Genomic DNA, 26,610 nt, shown 5'->3' on the forward strand with positions numbered 1-26,610 from the left:
ATATTTAAGTTTCTATCGTATATCTAAGTACATTTATGTCAATATAGTGAGAATAAAAAAATGATAATGTCTACGCTGTAAGAATAAAAATTAACTTAACTTAAAATTTAATGTATTCCTCATAAGTAATTTAACAGAGCTCTTAATATATAAAGCACGCGTTTGTCGCATATATAGAAAGGTCTAATGGCTCAATCTAATATAAATAGTTGCTTTTACTATTTTTTTATGTGGACACACAAATAACTTTAAAATACAAAACTAGTAAACTGTTAAACGTAAAAATCAAATCTACTGAATAAATGTAGGAAATTACTTTGATCACTTCAGTGGATTGATTTTGGAGCGACTCACTTAGTTTGGTAAGAAAAAGCCGATTTCAAATATTTTTTTAGACAAAACAAATAAAATCGGCACCGTCATCACGAATAGGATACGTGATACTTCATATAAAATATTTAAAATATCCTTTATCATAAATTCAAATGTGATACCAGACATTCGCTTTGCATTGTTTTCACAGCTGACAAACTTCAATTGAAATGCCTACTTAATATTATAGGAGTAGATTTCATATCTGTCAACTGCAGAGTCTTTCCGGTATAAGTTTATGCCCTCGAAAGTTGAAGGTTAGTATAACTTTTTATTTTAGCGAAATTAAACCGTCTTATAATGCTGCTTGACAACGAAGTGACGATGTCTATATTTGTGTCGTACATGTTGACAGCTGTTGAATTGCTTTTAGTGTTCAGATCTACGCATTATCGAGGCGTAGCTAATAATTTCTAGTTTTGAATATAATGTGATATTTTTGGCACGATTTCTTTCGAATATATTTTAATTTCATACATCGGTTTATAAGTAAATGTATTTCTTAATAACCAAAACAAGAGAAGAGAAAATACGCATGTACTCTGAAAGCACACTCGCACACAGCCATAGAGAATCATGCGCTCACTAAATAGTCGCTGGAAAATTCATTTTTTCATCAATGGCAACATTTCTACTTCGATATTTAATCTTAAGCAATTAGTTGAGTTAAAACACATCTTCAAATAGTATTGTGTTGAAGCCCCACATGAAAATGAGTGAGCAGAGACTGAAAAGTTCGTAAAATGTAAACTGTGCACCCAAGATAAAATTTTACCGGCCTGCCTTTCATTTTTGCTGGCCTGAAATTTTAATATTGCACGCCTCACAATAAAGAGTTTCAGATATGACTATAAAACGACTACCGCTACGTGACTGGACCGTGAGAGATCTAGATTTGATAAACAAACTGTCGTACTCGTAGTCAAGCAAATTTTGTTTAGAACTTAAGATGATGACTATACGAGTAAGAGTACAACTTACACAACTTTATTCATTCATTTCTTTTTGAAATGTACTGTGATGAATCTATTTTTGAATCATCATCACTTGAGAATGTATAAGAATAAAACACTTTGTTTTTTACGAAGTAACAAGACAAAAGTCTTTGTACAGTCGCCATTGCTATCATGCAATATGAAACTGAAAAAATTAACGACGAAACTTTCCATATTCTTGGTAACTTAGTTGGAAAAAGCTTTTGAGAAAATAATGAAAAACCGGATGTACGTGATTGAATGATTAATTTCATTTTTAATGAAATATTATATCTAACTGTCGCTGGTCGCGGGTAAAAAGTCGCGTGTCGCGGGTAAAATGTCGCGCGTATAAAAACACTTTTTTTGAATGATAAAGTTTGAAAGAAGTCGATGTTAAATTCTCAGGAAGTCTTTATTTCTATGTATGTCCACTTGAATGTGCCCTATAAATCAACGTCCTCTGCTGTCAGTATTAAAATATGTCAATGGTGTTTGGATATTTAACAATTGTGTTTGTTATATACCTATCCAAATATACACAACGATGCGTTGTTAATAAAAGAGGAATTGTTATTAGTTTGAAGGGCCGTTAAAGTTCTCATACAATTGAAACTGTAAACACCCAGTTCATAAGTTATAAGATATGGTTTAATTATATGTATAACTTGCACTTTCTCACGATTATAAATTTGCTTTGCTCATTATCATTCAAAGAGCTGTATTCAAGTAAATTTTGAATGGTTAGTGGTATGCTTGGTATTAATGAAAAGCTAACAATGTATTCAATAATGTATAAATTATTAGTGTATAACTTATATAGTTTTATATTATATTTGGATACATTGAACAAACACACATACATTGCCTATATGAATCTGGATTTTACATAACGCTAATAAGATATGCTCCTATTCTTGTGTTCGACTGTAATACGATGAGATTTCAGCATGAATATCCAATGGATACATTCCGTCTTGAGCTTTTAATAAAATTTTATTAATTAAGCCAATGGAGGTCTTGAACAAAGATTTAACAGACGCCTTTCATATTGAACAATATAAATATTTCGAATAAAGAGTTAATAGATCTACTTGATTTTAATGGATGTAATACGTGATGTTTATAGAGATATGCTTCTATTGATTACAAAGAACGTGCATCTTATAGCCCCTGGCTGATGGCTTTACCTGGAGAACAGTCATATCAAATATCAACCATTAATTCAAGATATTTATTTGGATACATCTCATGTAGTGTTTATACAACATATTATTGCCGAGTAAAAGACCAATTGTGCGCAAGAAAAAGTGGTAGCCATTTTTACTTGTCATTTATCCATAGCTGATCCTAAACTAAATGTGTTTATAACTTGAAGTGGATGTACGGAATTTTCAACGGCAATGCCAATGGCCTCTAATTATAGAATTTACATACTGGGTACATTGGGCTATATCATAAGTATAACTAACACTTTCCGTTCAACTTCTAATGTATGCGGACTTTTACATATGATAATGCTTTTCAATATCTTCTTAGTGTGAAGTTATAACAACATATCTAGTTGTACACGAGTAATTTCTTGAAGTGTTGACGGTTGGTAAGTATATAACTATGCACGATTACAACAATAAAGTACTTTAAAGTTTAAATCCAACATATGTATATTTGGATAGGTATAGCAAACACAAATCTTAAATATCCAAAGCACCGGTGACATATTTTTTTGTTGACAGCATAGAGCGTTGATTCATAGAGCACATTCAAGTGAATTTAACATCGACTCTTAAAAACTATGAATGCTATCGGAACCAAGCGCAAACGTGATTTCATATTACTATCTATTTATTTGTCGTCATTACCAGTACAGACCCGACGACATTAACGATTTTTCTGAGCAAATCCAAATTTAATAATTTTGGATGATAGCTACTCAGTTTTCAGCTTATGTTTTAAAGCCATTTTATGACAGACCATCTAAACTCCCTTAGACTGGTAAATGTTAAATTTACACGTAAAAAAAATCATCTGCTGTACAAATTCTGATGTTTGATTGCATTTTTCTCTCTTTAGTTTAGTGTTTTTCATATTGTGATCGAAAGATGTCGAGGTAAGCAATTGTTGGTTGTTGTATCTGCTACACTTAATTGTGATGAGTGATGAAAATTTAATCGATTCAGTAGGCAATCATCCTTCTATACTTTACGTTGTGAATATGACTTTTTTATTCATCATTGATTTTCGTAAATTATCAACCTTTCTTGTAACATTACCAGTATCACCCCTCTTACAACATTACCTCCCTTCTTTGAGTTCTTTTAAAATCAACATTGTCATGTTATCTGTCTTTTTTTTTCTCCTCATCAAGCTACAAAGCCTACATGTATAATACTATTCACACTTACAGATTTAATTAGCATGCATATATTATAGCTCCAGTTTTTACTGCCGAGTATCAGCGAGGCAGCACACTATTCATGAATCCAATTTTACTCGACCCAGTCTTGTAATGCGACCTATGTACTGGTCAACATCTGAATTTGGCGTCTGTACGGTAAGATTTTCCCCGGCATGACGTCACAATTTAGAACAATTTTTAATGTGGAGGAGTGGATAGTAAAAATTGTTAGTTGCGCACGCATGCTTTTTCGATTAATAAACATAAGCTATTAAATGATCAATATTTCCTCAACACTCGTATTTCTAAATGTTCTTAGTATATTTATCTGTAATATATATATATGTTATGTACCCGCTGGTAGATCCGTACGGAAAAAATATTTTCACGAGGTCTTAAAAACTGCCCAAGGTCGTGCAGACCGACCTAAACGGTAAATAACATATCTATTTTTTTTATTTCATCATTAGTAAATTCGCGTAGTAAAATTCTAATACCGCGCTTATTGTTTACGTTTGGTGGTGGTATTTTGAGGACCACTATCGCTTTTCACGACTGATTTAGAGTCAATCCAAGTCTTGTAAATGTACAGCTTTCGTATGATTCACAAAAGTTCTGCTTTTGGTGCTCTTCAACTTGGTTTTTCGATGTGTGGAGAATATATCCACTATGGCCAGATAGTTTTTCTGTTCACATTGGAATAATTCAATTGGAACTATTCCCCAAAGTTATGAGGGTTTACTCCTTGAATCATGGGTTCTTTAGGGTGAACATCTGATATTCTTGGCAAATTTGAAACTTGGATACGACTTGTTCAGTTTCTCATTCATTCTTGGCCAATATATAATATATCTTGCTCGTCGTTCTGACTTTCCTATGCCTATATGACTTATGTGTATCCTTTGTAGCATCTATTTCCTCCTACTACGTGTAATTATAATCTTATGTTGCTTCAGAAGGATTCCATTTGCTTCTTAGAGCTCAACACGATAGTTTCAATATTCTTGGATTTTACAAGGTGTTTGTTCCCACGTTTCTGGGCACCATCTACGGATTGTCACTGAAAGGATCTCAAACGGTTTTATCCGTTGCTTTTTCTTTCCTAATCTGTTCCATTCGTTCTTCCAATTCTTGTATTTTATTGGTTATCGAATGCACATAAAATTCTAACTCTTCGTTCATCTGCCTAGTGTTGCCATCAGTATCTGTCATCGTTATCTGTTATCGATGGTGATCATTTTTATTTCCTGCTTTATAATTCGATTTTAAATCGTACCGTTGTAATCGTAATATTATTCTTCATAGATGAGGTGGTGCTGATGTTAACGTTTTTTTCACGATTGAGATTAATGGCTTATGATAAGTTAGAACTTCGACAGATCTAGCGTACGTGTATTGATTGAACTTCTCAAATGCAAACACAACAGCTAAAAGTTCTTTTTTAATTTGTGCATATGGAGTCTCCGTATCAGTAGTTTCTTACAACCTCGACCCCCTATTAAACGTCAAGTGCTCGAAGTTGTTCTATGAACTGTTTACTTATTTGACAAACTTCTAAAGCTTTGTCCAATATTGACTCTCATTCTCGTAGTAACCGTTTTCTTACACGATCCAATTTTATTCCATACGCGACTCTATCACTAAAATTAGTTCGTCCTCGAGTGTGTCCTCGAGGGAACCGAAATTGCAGTTCTTAGACAGCAATATAAAGTTCCACTACATCCTGATCTATTCTTTTGTCATCGTTTTGTGCCCAAGCATACCTAAACGCTGCTTATTGTTCTTTCTCGGTACTCTTGGCTATGTTTAATTTGAGGTATAGTTGCGTGGTTTCTTTCTAACGTTTCCATCTTTCAGGTAAGGAGAACTGTTTGGTTGTCGAGAAGTTCACATCTACTGGAGTATTCATAAGCGCTTCCATCTTACTCCTGAAACCATGTAATATTATCTGTCTTTCTTATTCTTCGAAACAAGTTACAAAGTCTACTTATGATATATATTTACAGATATAATTAGCATGAATGTATTATAACCATCCCTCCTTCCAACATCCCCTTTCACCCTCCTTTGAAAATTTTGACGCCTCTTTATATCATTAACATTCCTCTTTTAATATTGCCATCTCTCTTCCAACAACAACATCCTTCTTTTAACATTAACATGTCTCTTTAAATGTTACGATCTTCATAACAACACGTAAATCCTTCTTTCAACATCAATCGTCTCTCCAACATTATCATTACAACATTATTTTTGACATTACCACCATTTCTTTCAACACCAGATTGAATTTATCGATAGTTTGACTTTATAAACTCCCTTCTAATATTAAAGTCAATCTTTCTACATTGCCATACCTCTTCCAACATTACTACATTTTCATACGTTATGATTTGCCTAGTTATAGTTTAATTAGTATGACATGAACTAATGGAAGTTCTCTTCATAACTTAAAGCCACTTTGTTTTCTAAAATTCTTTACTATATACCTGGAACATTGTATCTTCATAAAACTTTCTGCTTTACTGGAAAAACTCATCTTTTTGTTTCATTTAAATTGTAGACTTTCTTGTTGCAAGCGTTCCAATCCCTGGCAAGCATATCTTAAACTATGTCGCTTCGTTAACAAAACAATCTCTCAATTCTTTGCCTTTCTTGGCGAGAAAATAGGTAATCATCCTTTGAAAACAGTCATGATGGCCTTTTTCCTTTTGGCTGTTTCGTGCAGTGGATTTGCGTTCTTCAAAGTGGAAAACAGGACGGAGGTCTTGTATGCTCCAAAGGATAGTGAGTCTGTGAAGAATCTGAAAAGGGCCAGCAAATACAATTTTTACCGCCCTACTAGGATGGCAGAGATAATTATATTGCGAAAAGAAGGAGAAAACATTTTGACAGAAAAGTGTTTTCAGGAGGCATTTAGACTTCACGAGAATATTACTCATATTCCACGGTACAAAAGCGTCTGTCTTCCTAACATAAAAAGCGATCCGTTAGCAGAAATGAGCTACTGTAAACGGGAAGAGCCATTTTGGGTATTTAATTACACGTCAGATTTTACTAATTTGTTGCCAAGGTTGAATGAGAAGTCGAAGTTGAATAGTGGGCTCTTCTCACGTATTCTAGGGAAACCAGTGTACAGAAACGGGTCGATTTTCTCTGCACAAGGCTTGAGACTCGTTTACGATATCAGGGGAGTTATGGTTGGTGATGATCGAGATAAATCAACAGAGGATTGGGAGAAAGAGTTTTTAAAGAAAATGAAAAGTTATCGCCCTTTAGAGTGTGGATCTTTGGTATACACTGCGGAACGTAGTATTGATGATGCAATCTCAGAAAGCACTGGAAGTGATGTAAAGCTCGTCTCATTAACGTTCACATTAATGATAAGTTTTGCGTGTTTTATGTTGGCCAAGTACCGTAATCCTTTGACAGGTCATGGTTTGTTAGCTTTTTCTGGTATACTGTGCGTTGGCTTTGGTATTTTAACTGGTTTTGGTTTTTCATTATTGTCACAGACGCCATTTGTCAGTATTGTTGGAATTTTACCATTTCTTATAGTTGGAGTTGGTATTGATGATGTCTTTATTATAGTGGATGAGTTTGATCGGTCTCAACCAGACGTGGACATTTCCAAACGACTTAGGGTGATCATGAAGACTGTTGGTCCGACAATCACCATGACAACATTAACAGACTTCTTGGCATTTGCTGTTGGTGCTTCTTCGAGATTTCTATCCATTGTTTACTTCTGCACATTCGCTGCATTCTCTATTTCGTTTGCATTTGTCTTTGTAGTGACAATGTTTGTTGCTTTTATGTCATACGATTGCCGCCGTATGCTTGATGGCCGCCGGGATATGTTCCCTTTTATCAAAGCACCAGAACCACCAGCTGGGAAATCTTGGGACGAGCCTCAACCGCAAACATCAAACAAACTTATGGAGTACTGGGGAAATGTCATCATGAAACCACCTTTTAAAGTGATCGTGGCTCTTGCATCGATGGCCTTGTTAGGAGCTGGTATTTATGGCACTACGTTTTTAAACGAGGATTTCGATCGTCGAGATTTAGCTAAAGATGGCTCGATATATATAAAATTCCTAGACACAGTCGAAAAGTACTTTAACACTGATATACCTGTTGATCTCATTGTGGAGCCTGGAGTGAATTATTCCGACCCTTCCACTCAGAGTGAATTAAGTAAATTGACCAAAGTTGTGAGGGAGAACAAATATTTTCGCCCTAATGTTGTCTCATGGTTTACAGAACTTCAGAAATGGCAAAACAAAACACAAAACACTACACAAAATGTACTGGGTAAGACGTTTAAAATTGCATGTGCATTCAAATATAACAATCCACCAGAAAAAGTGAGGGACTGTCACTATGCTTCAGATTTCTTTCTCTTTTTTTTCAGCATTCCTCACGTGTTATACAATTGACATTTTTTGTGATTTGTTTCTACATATTTTCAGATTCTCTTCAAAATTTTTTGCAAAGTAACCCACAGTTCAAGAAAGACATCTTCTTTGATAAAGACAATACAACGATTATTTCATCGCGGTTTTATTGTTATATGAATGGAACATCAAATTCTGTAACCCTTCGCAAAGCTTTGCAGTCTTTTCGTAAAGATTTACGAAAGAAACTAAAGATTGATATTTTTGCAAGCGCCTATCAATTCATCTTTATTGAGCAATTTATTTCCATCAAAGATGATACCATACGAAATCTTGTCATTGCTGCTCTCGCTATAATTGTTGCCACCAGTTTCTTTTTGGTAAATCCGCTGGTCATTCTTCTAGTGCTGGCTGGATTTGTGTCTTTGATATTTGAGCTGTTAGGTAGGTGGTCGCAATAATGCCACATTTTAAACCAATGAGATGATTATTCTGAATTCTTTATTTTTCAAAGAACTCCTTTTTTCTACTTTGTTTGTAGGTTTCATGTATATTTATAATGTTTCATTAAATTCCATCTCAATGATCAACTTGGTAATGGCGATCGGCTTTGCTGTTGACTACAGTGCTCATGTAGCTCATTCATTCGTCTTTTCCACGCAAAGCACTCCTGAAGAAAAAGTTATCGAAGCTCTTAGGACGACAGGAGCAAGTGTAATAATGGGTGGTAGGTTTTTACAAGTAATTATGTAAGTTTTCTACTTTCAAGCTCCAGTTGATAAATATCGCTTCATAGATTGTAGTTTAAATAATTGAAGTTGTTTTTGAGCAAATGGTAAAAAGGCCTTAGACTTAACCATGTTTTTACTTAACCATTAATGCCGTGTCAATTCCGTTGCCAATGTGTTTTAACCCAGTCCTTTAACAGAAACTTTATTAAACCATTAAACAATTGAATTCGATTGAAGATTTATTATATAATTTATAATTTTACCAATTAGGGAATTTCTATAAAGCTATTTTTCTGTAGGTTTCAGTACGTTCCTAGGAATGGTTGTAACAGCTTTTGCGTCTTCAGAAATTTTCCGAATTTTCTTCAAAATGTTTCTTGGGATTGTTGTTCTTGGTCTACTTCATGGTTTGTGCTTCCTTCCAGTATGGCTATCCATCTTGTGTCGCTGGCCCATAAATGTACGCCCTGAAGAGGATGATGATGTCCATCAAGAGTCACGTGCTAAAACGTAAGTCTTCATTTGGCAATGTCAGTTCGTCAACATGAGATTTATGCCATCATTGGCATAATGCTATTTAACTTCTGTGTAATCTCAAAAAATAAAGACTGTGACGCTTGTTTTATTTTGCTGTGCTAACAATGCATTTCAATTATGTAATTTTTTTATAAAACTAAATCATTTATACTTCCAATGGTTACTTTATTGGAAATACGATGCCACCACGCGGAACCCACATATATTTCACCTCTTAAAGGTTTCTGGTAGTCGCATTTACATTACGCGAGAATAGGATCTTCCACCATGATGCTTTGCAGTAAATCTGTTAGCGCTATATTTAAAGTTGATGAGATTGGTCTGCTGTTTTTTATTCTACCTATCGTCAGTTTTTGAGCAAATTATCTTTGCAGACTTGTTTGATTGTGTATAGTTTCTGCTCAGAATTGCTACTGTTTGTTGTCTAGGGACGTGGTTAGTATCCCTAGAGATCACTCGATGTCCAACAAAAACCCAGCATTTGCTCTATACAATGAAGAAGGGAGAGATCCTTCATCTGCGGAAAAGCAAATGCCAGAAGGAAAAAAGCAAAATAAAGTGAAAACGTATCTTTGAAGTTTGTGAATATTACTTTTAATAGTAGCGAGCACTGGTGGCGAGCAATAATACTTTTCGTACAATAGTTCAATCACGACTATTTATTAATATTTATAGAGTATAAACATATAAAATAATGAAACACGTAATGACATGAATGAATATATCTTTGCATGCATGGAAAACTGTAAATACGTGTATAGATGGTAGACATGTATCATATATGTTGCATTGTGAGTCGCTAGAATGGCTCGGTAACTAGAAATAATTCATTTTCTTTAATCGTAGATTTTCCATGCGGAAGTCAAATTGGTATAAAAAATACAAGCAGTCAGCACTTATATTGAACAGTCACACAAAGCGCTACATTATGCGATGTGTGTTTTTAATTTTATTGAATAAAATCTTGTTCTTTATATCATAGATTAACTGCAATAAAAACAAAAATTACTCTACCAAAATATTCTTTAATTCAGTCGCATAACTAGCCCCGAGCAAGCCTGCAAGTTTCAGTACTGCTATATGTAAATTTTGGACATAAACATTATTAAGCCCTTAATAACCGAGCTCGAAGTCTTTACGGAGAAATCTCGAACAGAAGTTTTTTTGTATAGACCGAGCCCGTAGCGCGAGGTTCAAAGTTTTCACTTTATATAATTTTATAAACTTTTCAAAAATAGTAGACGTGACGATGGTTGTTTTTGTTGCTGTATTTTAACTCAGGATTATGAGCCAAGTGGATATGGGAAGAATTGTATTTGCAATTGTTTTATAAAAAGATTGTTGAACAGGCGGTTGTCAAGCTACCAGTAAAGGTATCCTTACTTAATAAGGAGTAGCTAAGGCTGCCCGTTTTTCACTACTACAATGCAACTATTTTTCAGTTCAATCACTGGAAAAACACTAAATTAAATTTATTTTCTAAAGAATTTTTGCATTGTAAGAGTTTGAGCTGGCTTCGCCAATGCTTATACGAATCGTAATTGTATGTAATAATGTATAACAAATGTGTTTTGAGTAAAACATTCGTTAATTTTTCATTAATGTGCAACTCAGTTCACAATTTTTTTATTCATATATTTCACGATTTTGTATTGCTGGCCAAATTGATGCATGGTGACTTATCTCATGAGCAATTAACATGATATACGTTACATATTTTATTAGATCATCATATTCGTAATGACTGCTGTAGTTCTTGGTGGAAGTATTTATGGCTCAATGCAATTAGAGCAACAGTATGAAGCCAAATGGTTTCTTCCTACTGGAACGTCTGTCAGAAATTATATGGAAATTAATGATGAGGTAGTTTATTATTTTATGTCTTTCGTTAAAGCTAAACATTAAACACTAGAAAACATGCAATGATCCGTTATGCCTAAATCTATAATGCTTTTTTCATTTGTAAGAAATTTCTTGAAGGTGGTCAACCAACTGCTTTTTATACCGGTACGTCCAATGACGATTTACAACATTTTAGCAGTAATTATCGCCTTTATCGCTTTTACTTTGAAGCAAGAAAGAATGATTATTTTATTGTTTTTTTTACAGGAGAGATTGATTATTTCAAAGAACAAAAACTTTTACACAAACTTAATAACAACTTAAGGAGTGAAATGCAGTACTTGGCATCAAACACAACAGTAAATTGGTTTGAGAAATATATTCAATGGTTAAAGAAAACCAAACCTGTATACCTAGACAATTTAAGTAAGTCATCAGTAGCAATTATTTTTAACATATCCGTGTTTCATGAAGCAACTCACAAAATAAAATGTTCATTCAACGTGAACATATTCTAGCTATATAGGTATGATATAAGTGACACAATATAATTTTTTTTGTTAGCTATGACGGTTTCTACAAAAAACAAATTCTATGAACAACTGAAAATATTTCTAAATAGTAAAGATGGTAGACGTCACAGAAATGATATAATATGGAATAAAAGTATGAAAGTCATTAAGGTAGTATGAAGTCCTTTTATTGATACACATTCGGTGATAATGTTCTTTTTAAAGTGAAAACGCACTTTTTTATCTATACAGGCAGCTAGAACACGGGCATTTCTTAAAGTTTTTAGAAAATCAAAATATCGCGTTGAAGGAATGATAAAACTTCGCAACATAATTGAAAGTATTGGCTTTAGTTTGGATCCCATAGTTTATGGCGAATGGGTTTTGTTTGCTGAAACCTCCAAGGTACAATAAGTTAATTTTGGACTGAGTGTACCAGTCATTTAAAGCTTGATAGTTGATATTTTTTCCATTGTTTATTCAAGGTGATTGCTGAAGAACTTTTTAGAAACATTTTATTTGCTATGGCTGCCATCTTCATAGTGAACTTTGTGTTTATTGCTAGCCCATTGACATCATTGCTTGTATGTTTTTGTGTTATTTTAACAGTGGTTAGTAGCTTAACAACTTTTTTTTATAATGCAATTATCTTGTGAAAATAAGATGACCTTCAAATTTTTATCCCATTGAATTTACGTTCCTGTGCATCACTTGTATATTAATTTTTTGATACATCCTGACTTAATCATCCAGGTAGATGTGGCCGGAATGATGTACTTTTGGGATTTAACAATTGAAACTGTTTCATTTGTGGTGCTTATAATTTCTATTGGTTTGTCTGTGGATTATGCATCTCACGTTGGACACACGTTTATGACAAAATCTGGTACAAGAAAAGGTAACAAAATATGTTTAGCAATTGAAATGTTTACCTAATGTCTGCGTAGTGTGACATTGTGTTATTTTATGTTTCTATCTTGGAATTTTTTTGGTGCAGAAAGAACAGTTAAAATATATCGCGATATCGCCCCAGCGGTATGGAATGGTGGTTTTAGTACATTTTTAGCGATTGCTCCATTAGTTTTCTCAAAATCTCACGTTTTTATAACATTTTTTAAGGTAAGTAAAAGGAAGTTAACCTTGTGAGTAGCTCTATTGTTCATTGACGCAAAGATACGAATTTAATATTGTAGATATTATTTGGTGTTATTATATTTGGAATGTTTCATGGACTTATTGTCCTTCCTGTGATTTTATCAATCATTGGTTCAAGTCCGTATGATTTGGCAGAAAAAATGGAAAATTCTTCAATGTCTGGAAATGTTTCACAAGAGCAAAATATCAATACACTTACTGTTCTGTCTCACACAAATGAAGGTTTGCAGGATGGTGATGATGTTCAAAGCACTATTTAAACGTTTTCAGCCAAAGAAAGAGGTATCTGAGACTGAAAAACCACCAGTTTTCATTGTTGAAATGAGCAAATGAAATTTGAGAATGATTTAATGCACATGTAATTTCATAGAAACATAAATGAAGAAGCAAAGAGAACATCTGGTCATTTCAATAAAACATCATTTTGCTTGTTTACTTATATCTACTAAAAGTAGCTAAACACTTTCATAACAAGAGAGTTAGTTAGAAAGAAGTTAAATACGTGAAAATTTATACCTTTTCTAAACCGCGCACAGTAAATTCTCAACATCATAGAGAATGTCAAATAGCTGAACACGAAGAAAATAAAGTATCTATTTTTCCAGATTTGCAGCATTCATTTACCGTTTTGCAACTTGACAATGAAAACGATTACTAAAATAACATATACATATAGCTAGTAAAGCAAATAATTAAAAAATCTGAAATAATTTTTTAATACACAGCTATATTTACATGTTTGTAAATGTAGATCGTCCAGGTTGGTATAGTCCTGGGAAGGACTGTTTTTCTTGTTGTTGACTGACGTTTCGACAACCTTAGCGGTAGTCATCTTCAGAATCAAATGAGGAGTAAACGTCAGGTTAGCCGCATTTGGAAGACAGAGCGAACAACTTGCTAACAACTACAGACGTTTTGGAAGCAACGTCAGACGCATACGGCAACAAATCTGGTTCAACTACCGCTGCAAGGACGTAAGAACCAGATAACAAATACGGCTAACCTGACGTTGACTCCTCATTTGACTCTGAAGATGACTACCGCTAAAGTTGTCGAAACGTCAGTCAACAACAACAAAAACAGTCCTTCTCAGGACTTTATTAACCTGGACGATCATCGTTTACAAACATGTAACGATACTCCAGGGTTCAAACCATTTACTTTACACAGCTATATGTCAAATAACTCAATATATATTGAGTTGAAGATAGAAATCATTTTTTTCTCACCCACAAACTGTGTAACACCTTACTCAATTGTAAATTTAGAATTCACCCAGTTTTTATGAAATCTAAACACGGTCATAATGGCTCTTTCAATTAAAAGATCAATTGGTTTCCACGAGCCATTTTTCTTCCTCAGAATTCAGTTTTGTACGATCTAAATCAATCGTAAGAAATGAAAGATAAATTAAAGTTTTCATTTGTTTTCAATCTCACATTGCTATTCTTAAAATAGCGCAATTGAAAAGGCCTCACAGCATCTGAAGAATCTGCTGTGTTTTGGTGGTTCTTTACAATTCTTTATAAAATTCAGTTACTAACTTTACAGCAATGAATATCACATCTGTCGCAATTATCATCAGTTTATCACTTTCACTGCATTTAAAAAATTGAAAGTGACTTTGCAAAAGCATTTTGAAGAAGCTTAAAAAACTGGCTTAGAATTTGCACTGATTAGTTTGAGTATCTCCAAACTTCGTGTGTAATCTCCATACTTCGCGTGTAATCTCCATACTTCGTGTGTAATCTCAAAACTTCGTGTGTAATCTCAAAACTTCGTGTGTAATCTCCATACTTCGTGTGTAATCTCCAAACTTCGTCTGTAATCTCAAAACTTCGTGTGTAATCTCCATACTTCGTGGTCGTGGATTCGCAAGTCCATATTATATTCACAGGATCTATCCTCTTATTTTCCTATTGAGTATTTAGTTTGTTTTTTACCCAAGAGAGAAATTGTTGTGGCCAAGCATAAAATTTTTAATAAGGTCAAATTTTCTGCGCTGAACTGAGCTCCGTTAAGAGAGTTGAGTTAAGAGACATTGATTGCGGTTACATTGAAAATCTCATTTTTGAGGATAGAAATTAACTGGAATCTAATCTATTAAACACGCAAAATATAAAACATAAAAATTATGTGTTGCCGACAACAATGAGACGACGTGTGCTTAATAACTCAGCCCCGCGCCAAAAACCATTACATGGCGTAGTTTTCGTCCAAGTGCTGACTGCTGAGTTCAATACTGGTTGAAACAGGTTTGAAATTTTAGCACCTTGGTTGAACTCAACACATCGGGCTAAAAATTTGCCATATAATTACGCGTTTGATGCAACAATTTTTTTGTATAAATACTAGGCTGAAATTTCAACTGGTTGAGAATGCTCCATGAAATCAGCCCTTAAAAGGCTTTTATTGGCGTGCATACATAACCTGTCATTTGCAATGCCACTTCGCATATTAAATTGCTTACTATGTCTAATAAGACTTAACGTAATGTCGTAAAAGAAAATGTTTTGAAAATTGATCCATTTTTGATTCTGCATATTAAAGACAAAAAATTCACATAAAATAAAGAAATTGCGTGAAAGCTGAAAACGTGAAGAAATAAATCATCGTTAGCATATGATTGTTCCATGCAGAGTCGCAGACGGCTTATTAGTGCTATCTAATGACACATTCTGAGTAAGTTTAAAAAGAGGAAAGCGTTCATCAGGAGAATCGAGATTTGGGAAACGTGCTATGTGGAAAGAGAAGTGATATTGAACCAAAGTATTTGGTTTGTAAATGATTTGAACCCGGGAGTATCGTTATATGTTTGTAAAAGTAGATCGTCCAGGTTAATAAAGTCCTGAGAAGGACTGTTTTTGTTGTTGTTGACTGACGTTTCGACAACCATAGCGGTAGTCATCTTCAGAGTCAAAACTTCGTAGCCGTAGTCATCTTCAGAGTCATCTTAGCCGTAGTCATCTTCAGAGTCAAAACAAAATGTTGTCGAAACGTCAGTCAACAACAACAAAAACAGTCCTTCTCTGGACTTTATTAACCCGGACGATCATCATTTACAAACGTATTTGGTTTGACTATTTTCGTTAAATTCTAAATCGCTACTCACCAGCAAGTCGTTACACATCGTTAGCTACATCTTGTTGTTTGTCTTGTCGCTTCTCATATTCCTTGACAAAATTAGAACTTACTAATGCACCAAGTAACACTTCGAACAATATTCTGCAGGAAAATAATAGACTTTTATAGGATAAGGCACTGCTTGTCAAATATTTATTCAGAAAAAGGTGAGCTGGTTATAGTCTTGGCATGAAAATGCATGAACTATATAGTTACATAATTAATTATATGTAATTGATGGTCTGCTTTGTTCATTTAGGAATTAAGCTGGTTACAAAACATCAATAATTATTTGTTACATTGTTACATTGCTCTTTTTTACATAATTCATTTTACTATATCCATCGAACTAATTTGAAACTTTTTCAAATTTCTTTTTTCGATATTTTTATATTAAAGATTTCCCGCTTTCCGTTCCGCAATTTCCACTACATACAAGTTCATAATCCGATTTTTTCCAAGTTCCAATTTATTTATGGATGACTCTAGAATTTGTATCATATATCGCAAAATTGTGTCGGTAAATTGTAGAAGAAGAACACGTTAAAAATTCTTTTTTACATATTGATGTAACACCATTATAAGGCTGTTGCAAATAGCGCCAATTTTATCTCGTGTGCGTGGCTTCAGTTTCTTAGAGGGCGAAACAGATAAACTATATATGAATAACTCAAAGTCCATGCTGAGCTGTGTCAATACGATTTGCTCTCAATAGGAAGTTGATTAAATTATCGAAGTTGCTTTAATTTTTAAATATAGATTTCATTAAAGGAATGAGTGAAAGACATTGCATATAAATGCTAAAGAGTGTTGTGCCAAAATAGGAGTATATATAACTACTAAATTTGAAAGAAATTTGAATTAGGAATTTAACTTGCATGTTAACCCAGCTACAAGACCTCATATAAAATATTTATTTTTCTTTTGAACACGGTGATAAAATCATTAGCCTGCTTGTGAACAATTAATATTTTTTACTCTTTGTCATGGCTTGTTCAGATAACGCTAACAATTCATAGTAATTAACACTTATGGCTTGAATTTTTTGACTTCACAATTTAGAATGTGCCTTGTATTAAAGATTGTGCTTATTTGAAAACGCTTTTTTGATGCAGTCGGGTCAACACGTCGAAGCTAAGTGAAATTAGACATTAAATTCCTCCGTCTTAATACTAATGGCTCCAGAGGAATCTCATCACAAAAATAATGGTAAGGAGCAAACTATAATTGTGTGGGCCAGGTCAGTCGTGGTGGTCGTATGTGCTTTATTTACGCCTGTCATCGTTGAAACAGCGTTGAAATTCAAGGCATATTCATATAACTTCCAATAATTCTTTTCACTAGAAAGCTATTCAACTTTCTGTATAGGCAGACTCCTATTGTATCCAGGCTCGGATTAACCATATGGCAGGAGGGGCGTATGTTTGACCGTATAAGGTAACTTAAATTTATATATTTACAAATATTTTACTCAATTTTTTCAATGAAATGTTTTGATAGCAAACAAATATTCAAATTTCAAACGATTTACTTTGTCTCATCGACCGAATATTTACCATTTATGACACTAAACTAGACATTTTTGATCAAATAAGGCCTTAAATGTGAACACTGGTTTAGATGAACATGCAAACGCATGAATGTTATTTTCCTTCTAGAACAAACTACAGAGAATGACGCAGTTTTCATCTCAAGGCACAAAAACAGAGTGTCTCAAAAAATTTTCGCCCTCCCCTCATATAGAAATCATTCTTGAGCGTTATTGTATCTAAACGGGTAATTGTACCTAAGGGAATTGAATTGAATTGTCATTAACGGTGTAGTTATGCATTCAGCGTTCAACACAAGATGAGTAATTTGTTTTTGGGAGACATTTTTTGGGACACCGTATTATGTGTAAATGAAGCAAAAGTTTACTTGCTAGTGTCATAGCAAGTAGCAAACTTGATAATTTAGGGAGTCATCGGTCAAAAATTCAAATCGTTTTATGCGTAGTTGATTTGCCTTGAAATTCATCAATGTACGTCACTGTTATACACAAAGTTTTAGCATACTTTATATATTTTCATTTTTTAATCCATGATTGTTTATCATGTCTTTGATTTCCTAATTTATGCACATATTTTGAATGATAAATCGCTGACTTTATTCATCATTATATGACTGTACTTAACAACAACAATTTTAAAAGAATGTTTGGTTTCTTTAGTAGAAGAGGTATTTAACTAAAAGTCAAAAACTTAGTTTGCTGTCTGTTGCTGTTTATTTGAACTCGCCAATTTTGTTAGGTTCTTTGTACAGTTCGCAGTTTATATTCAAATTTTAAGATTATGTGGGTACAATGAACATGCATAAGGAAATGTCCAATGACGTTGACAATGCAATATATTGTAAATATCTTTACCGTATATGGTCAAGCAAAAGCCGCACCTTTGACATACCTAATAGGACATACCTAACAACATTGTCATATTCTTCGGCCAATTTAGTTTGTCATTGCCCTCGAACGTCAAAGTATCAGATTAAACTTCGAAGATATCTTATAGGCTGAATAAACATGGTAAGATATAAAGTAAATTTTTACAAAAGATTTTACAGACAAATTTTAGTTGATTTCAATTTGACATTCGAAGCTCAATTAGCTCTTCTGTCTATGAGTGAAACGCAAACAATCACGTTGTTTTTGAGTGCACTCTTAGTCATCCTTGTGTCACAGTACTTTGATTTATTGGAAGATATTTATTTATTTATTTAGAATAACTTTTATTAATGTATCTTGTGTTGACTGTAATCATCTTGCTATTTGATTATTACAGTCTGTGTATTTGTAACTCAACAGTCGTGTTTGACTTCGCTAAGGTTAGGTAGGTGGAAAATAGGAGCACCGGACAATCGGAGAAACGATCAACCGGTCAACCGGACAAATGGACCACCGGAGAAACGCGCATCCGGACAAACGGCAGGCGGACAATATATGTTTACATAACAAAAATAGAATGCATCTCAAACTATTGGTTGTTTAGTTCGAATGCAATTTAACTATGTACAAATGCATTAAAAAAAGATGGCGATGGTTATTTAGTCTTGAAATAGGATTTGCAATAAACATGTCTTGCAAGACGAATGCAACACCGAATACGTCGGTTAAATATAAATTACGTAATTTTTTACACGGAAGTACAGTCATTTATAAATAGACCACGTCAGAGTAAATTGTAAATTATTTCATGTCTTCCAATAAAAAGTAAGATATACATCATTTATTCAAATGAATTTTACGAATTTATATCAACGTGCTTTCCAAGCGTGCAGCAGTTTTACATCTAAAAATATAGATCGCCTGTTACTATCTCGCAAGTTGCACTTCAAGAGAGTAACCACCCCACAAATTTTGGTCCTGCTTTATAAAGTTCATAATATTAGCATTTCCATTGAGTTTTTTTTTAAATCTGCAGTTTGGCAGTAAGTGAAAGACCAAATTCATGATATGCCTACACCGCAGGTGAATTTACTCATAAATGTAAATCTAGATAAATTTGAAACGCTGCGTTCATGCAAAATTTTGCTGTTTTTGCTGGATATAAAATGGAGATGTATAAATATCCAATGAATGTACGTCTATCTTTAAATGTCAAACGACCTTCATCTTATGATGTTCGTGTATTTTTGTATTGGTATACACAGCATTTGAAGTATACTCGTCATCACCAATTTGAGATCATGCATAATAACTACCGCCTGGTTATTTTTCTTGTTTTACGTTTCTTCTGTTGTCCGTTCCCCGTGTATTCTTCCATCAGGCTAAACACGCAACTACTTATGTTGGAATGTAAACATGACGCCAAGTCTCAATTGACAATTCATCAATAGTATTTCGTTTCACACATCGTCGTCTTTCTCATGGGTTAAATACAATGTTGAGGAAAATGAAATGAAAGTCTGGAGCAAGCTTAAAGATTTGTATGATCAATAAATCTTAGTAGAATTCTTAGCGTTCCAATCGAGGAATAACAATTGTTATTTTGACTTGATTTACAATGAAATTGAGTGTGAATATATCATTTATTCATAATGACTTAAGTAGAAAACGAATATTTTGAACAGTAAAGGTAGAAAAATTAACATTCTGAGTTAAATATATTATTGTTATTGTATCGTGTTTATATTAAATAGCTTTCATCACAACACTATGACCTTTGAACCATACTGAAGAAGCGGAGTAATTTTCTGTTTCTTTAAACGTTTCTTTGTTTGATTACTAATGGAAATATTGTTAGGAAGCAAGTGTGAATGCCAATTTAGAAACACTACCTCAACCTTTCAAATGATTTGTTTCAATATTTATTTGTAATTGCATATCAGGAGTAATCTATAAGTAAATGAAAGAGACAAAAGAATTTTACATGTCGGTGCCATTTACTGAAGGCCTAATACCATACAGCTTGCCAATATTTCTCAAACCTTCAGTACATTGTTCATAAACTCTTTACCCTAAGATTGTAGCTCCTATATGTAGACATCATACAGGGCAGGATCAAATTCATCATCTTCGTGATGAAAAGCAAACAGGGACGCCGAAACGTTGATAATTGTGTGTAGGGAGGGGGGGGAGAGTCATATATTCATGGTCACAGCTCGTAAAAACACTTGATTTCAAAAGAAAGCAGCCAAGAAAATCACTTATTTGTAAATGTTGTCCCTTAATTATCGACGTTCCCGCGTCCCTAAAGGCCAAGTTTAATCTAATTCGTACTTTGCCCCTGAAGTTTCTAGATAAAGGAAAAGGTTTCGAAAAGCTCTGTTTCAAATGTTGAAGTTGAGAACTTGCTGTAAATTTTATGATGAGCTCGTTTATTGCCTTTCATTTTAACAATAAATTTTCCCATCACAAAATAGTTATTGTTCTTTACGGGAGTAAATTTATTTTCTAGAGTTCTTTTGGCGGCACAAAGCGATGTAGAGTTTGTGGAAAACCTGTGTACTATGCTGAACGAGCAGAGGGATTCGACGATTTTCATAAAAGGTGTCTAAGATGCACCGTTTGCCGAAAACAATTGGATAGTACTACTCTCGCAATGCATGATGGTAAAAACTATTCTATTTATTGAATAATTACATTTTAGTCATTTGAAAACAATGGTACTTAAAAATGCAAGATACTTCAACATAAAATATTGCAGATAACGTTATATAAACACGCAGGAAAGTTTAGGAGAAACGAGAAATTGCGTGCAAGCACGGCCGCTGAGAAAACTATTGGGGGTCCCCATGACGTCATTTTTGTCAAACAATGTAAGAATAAAATGGAGCTTTAGTTCGATGGCCGCTCTTCGTAGAGGCAACGAGATCTGCAATAGATAAAAATGTTCGCAAACAGATACAAATTTAGGGATACAAGAACTCAAGTTTTTCTCATAAATATGGTTAATAATAGTCAAAGCTTGATTGGCTTGAAGATGCTCTGGCAATTTTTTAAAACGTAACGTGGATCTTCTATGCATGATGTGTTAACACAAAAATTGTACTGACAATACAAAAAGTGTAAAGTATTTTTGCTCCGAACTTCAACTTTGAAATTTTCATTTGTGTAAATGAGGGCCCCTGTTAGATTGGGGGCCTGGGGAAAATTCCTTCCTTGCTTCTCCCAATCAGAAGGCCTGGGGCGAGCACGATGTTCAAGTGTTTTCAAGCATTTTCGAGTTCCTCTCAAACTTTCACAAGTGTTTCTATAACTCAATGAAATCTGGGACCATAATATTGGGGCACATTTAAAAATTATGAGTACTATTATATGTTGCCAAGTAAACGTCATTTTGAATTTTAGCAACTCCCCTGGTACAATCGCGCATGCAATAAAGTATGCGATTCTTTAGAAGTCCACTCAGCTTTGTTGTACATACATATGTTTTATAATCAAAATAGGCTATTAGTAAACATTCTGTTTCCTAATAATTTAACTATTTTAATGCAAAGTGGGGACAGCAATGGAACAAGTAAATATGTTTTCCTTTTCCTTAATGAAATAGCCTTTTGAAAACAGTATGAAACCGATAAAAATATCAAGTTTAACAACATCTTATTTATATTTGTGCCATTATACACGCTGTTTAGAACAGCATTTAACCCCAACCAATTCTTTTGTTACGAAGTAAGGATATACTTGTTATTGTCCAAGAGGTTTTGATTTACTTTTTGGCAGATTTCTTAAATATTTCTAGGCCTAGTTAAGCAATTTTTTAACATTTAAAAACTTCGAAGTTAAAAACTGACATAACTTGCAAATATGTTCATTTTTATCAATTTGCCATTGTGTCTCATCATGGCCATATGTTTTCCACGTTTTTCAGAGAAACCGTACTGTCACTCATGTCATACTAAAAACTTTGGAATACATGGATATGGATATGGTCAAGGTGCTGGAGTGCTATCTATGGATTTTGGAGTAAAGTCATCTCAATCAACAGCTCCTGCTGAAGCAAAACCTCAAACAGCAGTATTTGATGGTAAAGCTAAACCTGGTGGTCCCGATGATTGTCCTTGGTGTGGCAAGAGAGTGTACGCTGCAGAAAAGAAACTGGCTGCTGGAAGGGTATGTAATATACCAGTCAGGGCTGTAGCTAGAACGTTATTGGGGTTATTGATGTATTCATTTGTGCCCGATTGTTTTATTTAGAAAGTGATTTGGCTCTCTAAAGAAATCAGTCGGACACAACTGAATACATGAGTATACACGCCTTATCCTTTCTTATGTGTTTTTACAATCTCTTGTGATTAAAGTAATAGTTTTTGCATTATTTCATGATGTTGAAAGAAACTACTTTTCTTCAACATCTTTGGTGCAACTACCACGACCGTAACGAAAGTGTTAAAGCGAGGTGCAACCAGAGAAGATATTACGTTTTTCTGTTGTGTTTTTAAAAAATGGACCTCGTGGATGTATTGGGAGGGTTGCAGCCCATGATTACTTGCCTTACAATGTACTGCATTCAGCGCAATGAAATAATATTCTTAATGAGACCTTGTTTTAATGTTTCTTTTTCCAATTGAATTTCTACAGTCTTTTCACGCTCGTTGCCTCAGATGCTTTGAATGTAAAAAAGGACTGGATACTGGACACCTAAAAAGCCGAGATTCTGCTATTTTTTGCCAAGGTAATGTCAATCACTTTGCTGCGTTCAATGACTGTCTTGGACTTAACGTTGTCAAGTACTTCCGACTTATAAATAATTTTTGTTGATTGACATTTAAAAACAGTAGTTTTATATAAAGAAATGAATAATAGGAATGATCTTCTTTATTTTATGGATTTTCTGTACTTATAGATTTGATGTAATATATTTTAAATGTATTCCGGTGCTAGGTGTATTTCCATGGTGTTTTTAAGTTTATAATAAGTCCTCAACTTCACGGAGTTTTAAAAAACAATTGCTAACACCATTGTAGAAAGGAAACCTTATGATCTGCCAAGAGTTTGATTTCATTGAAGTCAAGTATCGTAGCTATAAAGTCGAAAAATTATCTCATTAGGTGGTGTTTACATGAATACGGAATGACTTTCAATCCCGATCGAAACGTGATGTCAATCCGTGTTTACATGGGAAATCAACACAAGGATTGACATTTTGCGGGAATTTTGAAATTGGAAGATGGAGAACATAAACATTATAGTAAACCTTTTTTTCCTGTTGCTCCTGCGTTAATACAGCTTAACTCTTGCATGAAACTAATTGTTGTTTTTCTTCGCACTCATTTTAGCCCATTTAGCCACTGTATTTGCTTACGAGCTTCAATTTGCCAGAAGACACTACGCACGGCGCATGCGTGCTTCGTCATTAATCACAATGTCATTCCAGAATGAAACTCAATTCGCGTTTACATGAGATTAAAACTAAATTTCGATCCGGAATGAAAATAGGAATGAACTCGATCCGGATCGAGTTGTGACTCATTCCAGATTCATGTAAACATGCAGTAACATTTCTTTTAAGTGGAATGAGCTCATTCCGGATCGAAACTCATTCCGGATTCATGTAAACACCCTCTTCGATGAAGGTTTTCAGGTGAAATTTCAAAATCATGAAATTTGTAATATGCATAAAATCTTTTTCAATCTTTCACTGTAAGTTTGACAAATCTAATGATATTTTTCTGTTCAAGGTTGTTATGGTAAAAAATTTGGACCGAAAGGTTATGGATTTGGTGGTGGAGCTGGAGCACTCACTGTTACACAATGAAACATTATGCTTTAAGTGACAACATGCCTTTATCATAAATTATCATTTGAAATAAATATAGAAGAAAGTTACGGCGAAGCTCATCGGGATTTGAGAAAAAATCATTTTATTTTACCATTTTCGAAATTTGCTTGAACAGAATATGGACTACAGCTATACTATACATGTATGGAAGTAACTTTAAATTTATTTATGATGATCAACACTTATTGTCATTTTTTTGAAGCACTATACAACAGTTTATTGAATTGGATAGTAAACAGTCATTAGATTTATCTTATATTTGACGGAAGTGTTTTATTACTCCATGGGGCATGCATGCAATTAGTATACATAAGTCAACATCAACTTTTGCTGACTGTCACCAGAATCAAACCAAGCATCGCAAGGTTGATAGGCGTTGCTTTGGACTACTTCGTCACTCAAGCCTCACTGAATTCTGATGATTTTTTACTGTATATAACACTGTTCAACCTTCCATGCAACAAAAAAGCTCGTCGATTTTGATGACCGTTGAAAAATTTTGTCATTGCAGAATCTTCTATTACACAAAGTAGGATGGTTTGTTTTACTTGATAAACATATGTAGTAAATATATTAACAGCTTATTAAAGATCAAAAGCTTGGCCATTATGGTGTTATTTTGCAAAAAATGAAGATGGTAACTATGCAAAGGCAAGCAAAAAGGTAAGCATTAGGGTAGACGTAAAGATAAACACAAAGTTAGGCACGAAGATGGACAATAGAAAATCTGGAGACCAGGTAAATTTATTAAATGTTTTGCATATCTTTGAAAAATATAAAGGGTTAAATAGTACAGTTATGATGGTAAATTTGTTCTGATGAACTTAATAAAACATTGGAAGTGTATTTTAGAGTTCGTTTGTTGGAAATTGAAAATGCAAATTTAAAAAAAAATTTAGAAGAAAAAGGAAAGTCTATAAGGTGCGATTTTTATTTAGCAAAAGTATTATTTTTCATTTTATTGTAGCTCATGCTCTCTCGCGTAAATTTCTTCCCCGCAAATTTGATTTCTATTCTTATCACGTCTCTCAAAATTGGCGATTTCTGCATCATCGAAGGTGGAAAGAGTCGAAAGTCTCAAATGACATATCTGTATGTGACGTAATTGATGGGAGAAGGTCGTATCGGAGTATTGCAACACAAACAGGAACGTGCTTGAAATGGTATGCAAGTACTTAGCTACATTATTTCCAACATGACACTCTACTCATGAATCATGGTACACAGTTAATTCAACAACCTTTTCATAGTTATTTAGAAAAAACATTGTACAAGCAAGACGGAGATGATATTTTCAAAGTGAAAACATGGGATGATGGGAAAGTGATAATTCAAACAATAACAGTGGATGATATGAAAAATGAGAGCGATGATCACATACATCTACCTGAATTAGTTGGCCCTTTATGTAAATTTTAAAACAAATTTAATCAAAGAGCTTTACTTCAGAAAAGAACTATAAAATATCATAGTAATGAATACTTTTTCAAACATCGTAAAAATATTAAGATGAACAAATCGGCAACAGCAGAAGCTTATTGTTTTCCCTGCCATGATTCAAAGTCGAAAATTTCTGTGTGGAACTTTATTTTTAATAGAATTATTAAAAATTGAATACAATATGTCCACTTATAGGTTCCGAAAATCGCAGTAACCTATTAAAATTGTTTTCATGGTAGCAAGCACAAAATTAGTCATCGTAGTACAGCGCAACAAAAAACCTCTTTTCTCAACTAATCGAAATTTATTTTATATTTGGTACTTAAAAACAATGTAAGAAAATTTAATGAAATTATCGTGCCAAGTTGATTCTGACTTTTTTTTAAAAAGTATTTTGTTCCATAGGAAATGTTTTACCACCTCTTTGCATTTTGATTCAAGGCCTTTTTCTTGATGGATTGCAAAAATATGAATTTCGAATTTTGTCTTGTCCAGTAGCAAAGATACAAAGTTTCAGATTAGGATATCTTTCGAAGCCAAGTTATTTTCTGTAATTTTCTGTTAAAAAAGAAGCACTAAACACTGCGTTGTCAGTCACTATGGTGCTCTAAAAAGGATAGAAGAATTTTTTCATTCGTAAATAATATTATTCATAAAAATAAGTTAAATTTATTGCTCAGATCTGTTTAATAATTGTTGCTTCAATAATTCAATAGTAAAAAATGGCTCATTTCGCTTCTCGCCAACATATTTTAAGCATATAGGCTTACCTTGAATTCCAAAATTCAATGTCTAAAAATATACACATTTTCGGTTATGTAGCCGTATTGCCCAACACCCGTCTGCAATCTAATATCTCCAGTGGTTA

The 26,610-nt window shown here is 33.7% G+C and overlaps 3 protein-coding genes and 1 long non-coding RNA gene across 10 annotated transcripts; 3 read left to right on the plus strand and 1 right to left on the minus strand.

Annotated features, from left to right (window-relative positions):
• Window positions 1-258: 258 nt before the first annotated feature.
• Window positions 259-10,431, plus strand: LOC124454424 (patched domain-containing protein 3-like). Of its 5 annotated transcripts, XM_047005237.1 has the most exons (8): window positions 259-362; window positions 563-629; window positions 3,420-3,456; window positions 6,308-8,061; window positions 8,220-8,588; window positions 8,686-8,871; window positions 9,175-9,385; window positions 9,841-10,431. In XM_047005237.1, exons 3-8 carry the CDS (start codon window positions 3,449-3,451, stop codon window positions 9,986-9,988), a joined length of 2,676 nt encoding a protein of 891 aa, XP_046861193.1. In that variant the 5' UTR covers window positions 259-362; window positions 563-629; window positions 3,420-3,448; the 3' UTR covers window positions 9,989-10,431. The 5 variants fall into 5 exon arrangements, with proteins under 5 accessions (XP_046861193.1, XP_046861192.1, XP_046861195.1 ...); XM_047005236.1 differs by lacking the exon at window positions 259-362 and having other exon boundaries at window positions 504-629; XM_047005239.1 differs by lacking the exons at window positions 259-362; window positions 563-629 and adding an exon at window positions 2,898-2,946 and having other exon boundaries at window positions 6,868-8,061.
• On the minus strand, window positions 581-19,925 carry LOC124454428. The gene is made up of 3 exons (XR_006951446.1): window positions 19,852-19,925; window positions 15,210-15,217; window positions 581-593 (listed from the first exon to the last, which is right to left on the minus strand). It is a non-coding gene; the product is annotated as an uncharacterized LOC124454428 (long non-coding RNA).
• LOC124454426 (patched domain-containing protein 3-like) lies at window positions 10,533-13,527 on the plus strand. Of its 2 annotated transcripts, XM_047005243.1 has the most exons (11): window positions 10,533-10,785; window positions 11,138-11,275; window positions 11,380-11,419; window positions 11,522-11,680; window positions 11,819-11,937; window positions 12,019-12,171; window positions 12,252-12,377; window positions 12,520-12,664; window positions 12,764-12,885; window positions 12,960-13,203; window positions 13,292-13,527. In XM_047005243.1, exons 2-10 carry the CDS (start codon window positions 11,153-11,155, stop codon window positions 13,179-13,181), a joined length of 1,209 nt encoding a protein of 402 aa, XP_046861199.1. In that variant the 5' UTR covers window positions 10,533-10,785; window positions 11,138-11,152; the 3' UTR covers window positions 13,182-13,203; window positions 13,292-13,527. The 2 variants fall into 2 exon arrangements, with proteins under 2 accessions (XP_046861199.1, XP_046861198.1); XM_047005242.1 differs by having other exon boundaries at window positions 12,960-13,527.
• On the plus strand, window positions 18,511-26,111 carry LOC124454427 (cysteine and glycine-rich protein 1-like). 2 transcript variants are annotated; one of them, XR_006951445.1, is made up of 8 exons: window positions 18,511-18,604; window positions 20,976-21,129; window positions 22,392-22,633; window positions 23,102-23,195; window positions 24,202-24,444; window positions 24,883-25,223; window positions 25,361-25,465; window positions 25,553-26,111. XR_006951445.1 is itself a non-coding variant. In XM_047005244.1 (5 exons), the coding sequence occupies exons 1-5, from the start codon at window positions 18,602-18,604 to the stop codon at window positions 24,276-24,278; spliced, it is 570 nt and encodes a 189-aa protein (XP_046861200.1). In that variant the 5' UTR covers window positions 18,511-18,601; the 3' UTR covers window positions 24,279-24,565. The 2 variants fall into 2 exon arrangements, 1 of the variants encoding a protein (XP_046861200.1); XM_047005244.1 differs by lacking the exons at window positions 24,883-25,223; window positions 25,361-25,465; window positions 25,553-26,111 and having other exon boundaries at window positions 24,202-24,565.
• Window positions 26,112-26,610: the final 499 nt, after the last annotated feature.

The sequence above is a fragment of the Xenia sp. Carnegie-2017 genome, unplaced genomic scaffold, assembly GCF_021976095.1.
Source record: "Xenia sp. Carnegie-2017 unplaced genomic scaffold, XeniaSp_v1 HiC_scaffold_3, whole genome shotgun sequence".
NCBI lineage: Eukaryota > Metazoa > Cnidaria > Anthozoa > Malacalcyonacea > Xeniidae > Xenia > Xenia sp. Carnegie-2017.